Source organism: Cucurbita moschata, unplaced genomic scaffold (assembly GCF_002738365.1).
Source record: "Cucurbita moschata cultivar Rifu unplaced genomic scaffold, Cmos_1.0 Cmo_Scf00009, whole genome shotgun sequence".
NCBI classification, from domain to species: Eukaryota; Viridiplantae; Streptophyta; class Magnoliopsida; order Cucurbitales; family Cucurbitaceae; genus Cucurbita; species Cucurbita moschata.
In genome coordinates this window covers 1,079,174-1,086,781 of record NW_019268525.1, presented here as the reverse complement: position 1 = coordinate 1,086,781, position 7,608 = coordinate 1,079,174, and the positions used below count along the sequence as shown (strand labels likewise).

General features: G+C 34.7%; 1 protein-coding gene across 3 annotated transcripts in view; it reads left to right on the top strand.

Moving 5' to 3' along the window:
- Positions 1-6,997, top strand: part of LOC111447349 — an 18,320-nt gene extending 11,323 nt beyond the window's left edge. For 2 of the 3 annotated variants that reach the window (XM_023086471.1, XM_023086474.1), the window contains 8 exons: positions 513-701; positions 1,071-1,346; positions 2,704-3,327; positions 3,909-4,384; positions 4,463-4,523; positions 4,619-4,687; positions 5,703-6,345; positions 6,569-6,997. In XM_023086471.1, the coding sequence (XP_022942239.1) occupies positions 513-701; positions 1,071-1,346; positions 2,704-3,327; positions 3,909-4,384; positions 4,463-4,523; positions 4,619-4,687; positions 5,703-5,789 (1,782 nt within the window). In that variant the 3' untranslated portion in view covers positions 5,790-6,345; positions 6,569-6,997. The remainder of the gene's footprint in view (positions 1-512; positions 702-1,070; positions 1,347-2,703; positions 3,328-3,908; positions 4,385-4,462; positions 4,524-4,618; positions 4,688-5,702; positions 6,346-6,568) is intronic. The other variant, XM_023086473.1, reaches the window with a different exon arrangement.
- The last annotated feature ends 611 nt before the right edge of the window (positions 6,998-7,608 follow it).

Here is a 7,608-nt window from a genome sequence, read left to right as displayed (position 1 = left end):
GGTTGGGGTTACATCTGAATTCCTGAGTCACTTAAAGATACAAATCGTTATACTATGTGAACAGTAAATATTTTATCTTGGATCTCTATGGTTAATTTTATGTTACCACAAATTCTTTGTTTTTTAATTGTTGTTTTTGTTTGAGTTGGGGGGGTTATATCAAGGAACTCAACCTAACAGATCTGCTAAATGAAGAGCCATATGCAAAAAAAACTAAATAAGGCTTCTATGCAATTCATTCCAAATATATTTGTGTGCCCCTTTTCTGTTCTTGACAAAAAGACTTAGAAGATGTGTAGGCCATGTAGTTGTCATGTAATTTGTATCTTCTTTCCTGTGAAAAGTACATTGGTCGCTCCCCCTACTTGCAATAATGCTTTTGTTAATTTGACCTGTTGGCCGTAAGGAAATATACATTGTAATAATGCTTTTGTTCATTTAGCTGCTTCATCAATAAGAGGGTATGATGCTTTATTCTCTCTCTCTTTTTTTTTTTTTCTCTTTCCTTTCAGGTTATTAAGGCATTTCTAGAAACTAGCAGAAGAAATTCTTGGGCTGAAATAGTTCATTGCAGGCTCATTTGCTTGTTAACAAATATGTTTTATCAAGTCCCGGAGGAGTCCACAGATGTTGCTCCAAGCCCTATATTTCTTGTAGATCAGGTGGATCTGGTTGGAGGAACTAAGTTTATTTTCTTTGAGGTATGCTAATTAATCTACAGTTCAGCAGCATGGAGTAATGAGTCTGACTCTGTTAGAAGAACTAAATTTATTATCACGATTACATCCATTTTTGTTCTTGAAGGCTTATAATTTCATACCTGAGAGATATTTCCCATGTTAGATCCTTAAGTTGCTAGTTTTAACTTTCAAGGTTACGTTACCAGTTTGTGGTAAGTTGATTTTTTTTTTTCTTAGTTTACTTTGAATTTCTCATGTGATTAAGGTTAAGTTGATTTATATACTAGATCATATATCAATGTTTGAAATGTTCAGAATGATGATAACAGAAAAAATAATATGATCTATACATCTTACTTTTCTAATATTTTCAGTGCTTCTCTACTGCAGTATTCTCTAGCAAACTCAAGAGAAGAACGGCGAAACCTCTTTCTGGTGCTTTTTGATTATGTTTTGCATCAAATAAATGAGTCTTGCATCACAACTGGAGGTATGGAGTATAGTGATGATGAGATACATCCCCTTGCAGCCCTGTTCAGCCTCGCCAATGCACCTGAGGCTTTTTACATCTCAGTTAAGCTTGGAGTGGAAGGTGTTGGAGAGATCTTGAAAGCGTCTATCTCATCAGCATTGTGTAGATATCCTAATAGCGAGCGACTAAATTTGGTATGCACTCATCTAAATTTGTTTTTGTAGGCTATCTACTTGCTTGGTCGAAAAGCAGTTTCGAATGGCGTGGAGTTATGATTTTTTTCTGAAATCGGGGTAGCAGCTTGACATAATATATCCTTGGGAATTTCCAGGCCCCCTCAAATATCTCTCATTCTACGCACAAATCATGGAATTATTTACACTAAATGAATATATTGTATTGAATGTTTATTCTAACCCTTTCTATCTACTTTTTACTTCTAACTCTTCCTGTCAACCCACCACCTATTTATCAACATCGGCCCCCTCTCTCCCTTCTCAATGATATGAGATGGTTGACCATTCATAGTGTGACTGGGATTGTGGATGGGACATTTTAGAAATTTTCGCATCTTCTTTAAGTTATTTATATTTACGATTATGGTGGGGAGGTGGGTGAAGGTGGAAGCCAAAATCCAAAGGAAGTCTTTATTAACTTTGTTTAGTAGTAACCATTTTGAAAGAAAGGAATCTCTTATATGCAACGTGCACAATTAAGCTAGATTGAACTGCTCAAGTGGCATTTGTGATTATGTGAGGCCTCCTATTGTAAATTCTAGTAGGAGGGTTAAAATGGGAACGTAAGGGACTGAAAGAGTTAGTTAGTGATGCACATTCCTTTTATGTATTAAAGAAGGGAGAAAGGGAGTGCATCGGTTATTTTGAAAGGAGTTACGTCTTTGGGAGAGTTCCTGTTCTGTAGGAGGATTTTCACCCCTTCACTCTTTTCGACAAAAATAATACAATCTGATGCCGATGAGATTACTTTTGTCTTATTATTGCCAACAGGATACCTTCTTGTAAATTTCTTGGCTTTAAGTTGGTATAAGTCTATGAAACATTGATACTTTAGTTTAGGTAACTTGTCTATGTTCGACACAGATCGAACTCTTATTAGCATTATAGAAAAATACGTTAGACTCAAGTTGTACAAAGTCAATATAGGATAACATTTGTTAAATATGTATTAAATACTTGCTAAATAAACTGAATAGTCACGTAATAGTAGAGGACAAAAATAATAAATTTTGAGAATGAAATAGATTAAACTCGTATTTTTAAGCATATACTATGCATAAACTTATTGACTTAATTTCCTTGTATAACAATGATATATATTTTAATAAAAGTGTCCTGTGTCTATGTCCTAGATTTTTTAAAATGACATGTCATCATATCTTTATTATGTCATATTTGTGTCTTGTGTCTGTATCCTGCTTGTTAGGTACAAGTTATTTTTGTAAGACTTTTGAGATGAAATTTATTTTTCTCTCAATTTTATCCAACTTAAACTTGATAATGGTTTTAACTTCTGATTGTTCTTCTTTTGCAGCTCTTGGAGAACGTAATGGAGAAATTTAATACAATAATCAAATCGTTTACACATTTGGACAATGAGTTCTCTTATATGATACAGATAACCAAATCTCTCAAACTTTTTGAAAGCATTCAAGGTTCTTTATTAAGAAATGGTGTTAGCATGAAATCCAAGCTATCATGGGCCACTCTGCATTCCCTGATTCATTCAGAGAGAATTGCTTATCGTCAAAATGGTTATGTCTGGCTAGGGGATCTCCTTTTTGAAGAAATAACTGGTGAAAGGGACGAAAGTATGTGGACAAATGTGAAAAGATTACAGCAGAGAATTGCGTACGCTGGTTTGAATGATTATTCAACAACTTCAGACGTGCCACTTTCAATCTGGCTCATGTGCGGACTTTTGAAGTCAAAACACAACTTCATTAGATGGGGCTTTTTATTTGTTGTAGAAAGACTTCTTATGCGATGCAAATTTTTGTTGCATGAGAATGAATTGCGAAATTCTGGCAGCATCGACATTCGCCAGGCATCAAAAGATAGCCGTCTAGAGAAAGCTAATGCAGTGATAGACATAATGTGCAGTTCTCTTTTTTTGGTTTTTCAGATAAATGAAACTGATCGCACCAATATTTTAAAGGTAATTCTTTAATGATATGAACATATTATCAGCATAAGCTCTCCTTGTTCTACATATTGAAGTCATGGATTGAAAAACTGAAAGCACTAGTGAATTCACAACCATGGAACGTCAGACATCTATTACGTTAGGCTTATATATTCATGACTTATTGGAAGATCTAGTTAACTTTTTAAATGTAATTTTGGATTAGAAAAGTTCTTTTAAGGAAACTTTGAACTCACTACACGTTTATTCAGCATCCTTTAGTGTCGCGCATGATCTTATTTCTGGTTTTGGTGTTATTATAGATGTAATATGCTTTTAAAATTTGCAGTTGGATATGTTCTAGTAATCCAAGTTTTTATCTATACCATATCTGATCCTGTTGGAGCATCAGAAAGTTTAAAAGAAGTGCTATTTCTACTATACAATCTGATGTCTTCTTGATTTTGATATTTCTGATCGTATGACTTTTATATAACATTTCTTGTTTATGTTGCTCACGAATCCTAATATATCCTTTTATGAGCTATGCTCACTGATCGAATCTCCTTCCCACCCTTGTATCTGGAATTTAATTCGCTGCTATTCCTGAACAGATGTGTGACATACTCTTCTCTCAATTATGCTTGAGAGTACCACAAGTTTCTGACTTACCAATTGGAGATGATATGCCACGTGGCAGAGTTATGGATTACTCAGGTGAAAGTAAAACGATAGGGGTTACTGAATCTGAAGCTAAACTTGAGGAGAAAAGCAGATTTATTAAAACTTATAATAATCCTCTTGATCATGAGACAGCCTCCATGGCTGCATTACTGCTTCAGGGACAGACAATTGTCCCGATGCAGTTGATCTCGCATGTTCCTGCTGCTCTGTTCTACTGGCCATTGATTCAACTTGCTGGAGCAGCAACAGACAACATTGCTTTGGGTGTTGCTGTTGGAAGCCAAGCAAGAGGGAACCACCCAGGTGCCGCCTCTGACATACGGTCTGCACTGCTCTTACTCCTGATTGCTAAGTGCAGTTCTGATTCATCTGCTTTCCAAGAAGTGGATGGGGAACAATTTTTCAGGTGATTCCACATAGTTCTACCTCCCCCCCCCCACCCCCCCTCAGACCCTGATATGTTAACTTTGTTGGGGTTTTGCAGAGAGCTTCTAGATGATACGGATTCAAGGGTGGCTTATTACTCTTCAGCGTTTCTTTTGAAGGCAAGGAAATTCCTCTCCACCGCGAAAATGTATTTGTATGAAATTTCAAATTTCTTTTTCCTTTCGTAACTGAATGATTTTTTTTTTATTTTCAGCGTATGATGACAGAAAAACCTGAAAAGTACCAATACATGCTTCAGAATCTTGTAATTAAAGCTCAGCAGGTGATGTTTTCATATTTGTTGTCAAATACAGATTCTGATTTGGTTAATATATCCTGAACACCATTGATCTATTTGTCTTGGCAATCACATCATCTCTAGTATTGTTACTGGCCATAAACGAAGTTCAGTTTGATTTACCAAATCAGTGAGGGGAAAAAGAGAAGTTGGGGTTGGTTATACACTAGACATGCCCTTTGGTCAGCCTTGTTTTAATGGGAAGCAAATAATAATAATGAATTAAAAAGATCAAATAAACCCCGTAATGATTGGTGTACATTGGAAACTTTAGGGTTCATATACTTTAAATTTGTTTTCCCATGCACTGAACATTATTACTTGGAGGCTGTGGTGCCTTTTATAAGCAGATATTTGATTTGGCTGCTGGCTTACTATCTCTTTTTCATGTACGGTTTTTATTTTTAAGAACAAGCAAGGGTTGTATTGAAATAGAAAGAGCATATAAGAAAAAGAGGAGGGAAAGAAGAAACCCAACGGTCACACTCACAGCTTGGGAGATTGAGGTTTTAGTGATTTACAATACAGTGGCAGTACTCTCTGATAATGAAAGTCCCCAAAGAAATGAAAAGACAAGAAAAAACATTAAAAAGAAGACTAGAGCCCTATTATGCTTCCACGTTTCTTTTTTCTTTTATTTTCTCCTAATGCTAAAAGTTCCTGCTCATCCTAAAATAGCATAAATGATTGATATACAAATTAATTACTTGTTCTAATTTCTTTTCTTTTAATTATAAATGACTAATTTTAAATTCGTTTGAAGTAGTTGACTGATGAATTTTGATCTAACTTTATACTATTAGTTATTTTATAGAAAAGTATAATTTGATTTTAAATAATAAATCAGTGGAAATCTACATCATATTTTATAAAATTCGTTGCGCCCCTTCAGGTCTCTTGTGATATTGCTCGAATAACTTTTAACCGAGATGTTCTCTTCATTTGATTGTTGAGCTCAAATTGCTAACATGCTTGCTTGCTTTCTTCTCCCACCATGCAGAGCAATAATGAGAAGCTATTGGAAAATCCATACCTTCAGATGCGTGGTATACTTAAGCTAGCAAATGATATGGGCATTGAGTTGTGATCTACTTTGATTTTCTAGAAGCATTCTGCTCTTGACATGGATAATTATCACATTCAGCGGTGTGCTCAACAAGTTTTGATACCCATGATGTTCAATCACTCTCTTTATTTCCCATCTCTAGAGCATATGAAGAAATGCACCTGACTAAGTGTACACGAAAGAGCTCGTCTACTCATATGGGGTCTTAATTTAGCTCAAGCTAGGTCAATGACTATCCATTGAAAAAGGCGGCAGTGATACAATGGGATGATCTTGTTTATTCATAGTTTTATCTTGCCATTGTACAGTTGGTTCTTGAATTCGGCTATCAACTCTGTGGTTTTTCTTTTCTAAGCACGCACAAAGATGGTGAGCTAATTTGATGACTGGGCCTGTGATTAGCTGTTGTAGAGATTCCTCCCTGACTATGCCAATTAACTCTTCTTTTCAACCATACGTCAAGAAGAAAGCAACTAAGGCATTCGGGAAAGCCGTTTGAATTGCTCCATCAATTGATTTGTCTGCCTCATTCTGCCACAAATCATTGGGAATGGAAGTTTTTTCATATTTTCATCAGGTACTACCTATTATCTCTTCAAATTTTAAATACCATCTCCATGCTTCTCTTATGAAGACTGTTTACTTTATGTTGCAACTTGGAATATACTGTGAGAAACCAATCAAATCACCTTAGAGACTTGCATACATTGACTGAATCTGACATTTTTTTCAATAGTTCCCGTACTGATACTGTCTTTTTTTTTTTTTTTTTTTTTAAAAAAAAATTTATTTGGAAACAGCTGTATGTTGTGTATAATGTTTTGGGACAGATAGCAAGTGAAACTTGAGAAGATTCATTTCATTTGTACAGAACCACATTACTCCAGCAATCCCTCTGTTTTTCGTCTTCCTGAAGGGGCAGTCCTTTAACCATGTTTTTATCTGTGTTTTTTCAAGTCTGTAAAGTCAGCTTAACTGATGGAGAGAAAATATCATCAAAATATATATATTCAACATGGCTCAGGAGTCTCATTTTTCAGAGCATTGCAGGTGTCCGATATTTTTAGGACATTCAACTGCCTGCTTGCCTGGTATGGGTTTTTCTGGAAGCTATCTTTGTGATAACCATTATTATTGTTTCAACATTCATCTTTCTTGTGATTCAGTTCTTGGTAATCTGAAATGTTCATTTTTGTTTGTTATATTGATATCTGAAAGTGTATTGTGCAGCTGCTCAAAAATGGTTTACGTGTAGAAGAAGATGAATGTTTATAGTTTAGTAATTCAGGCTCCATTTATGTACCAAGAAATGGAAGAATTCATATGACCATTTTGCTTAAAATCGTAATTGTTGCCAATTGATACAATGATTTTGGGTAAAGCCTTTTACAATCAAAACTTTTTTTTGGGTGCACTCTTAGCCATCCCTATAATTCAAGGGTGATTTGTGTAGTTTACAAAGAAAAACAAGGTTAAAATTAAATCAACTGAATTGAATCAAACGAGTTAGCTTTAAAATAAACCATTCTTGAGTACAAAAATCAATTCTGGTCTTTCATTTCCAAATTCGTGATAAGAGATGACTTTATGCTATTAAGATTATGATTTTAATGAACACAAAATGAAATGGTTTACTCTTCTTAGTTCATGATTCTAACTTTTACCTAAACAAAGATTTGTTTGATTCATTTCGAAGTTGGTTCTAAGTATCTATTTATATCGAAGTCAAGGCAGCAACTAAAATAATATTTATTTGTCTAATAATTAGCGTCAATTGGAATGTGTCGTTCAATCACAATCACTTAATAGAAAATTCAAATATAATAGATACAATTTTTTT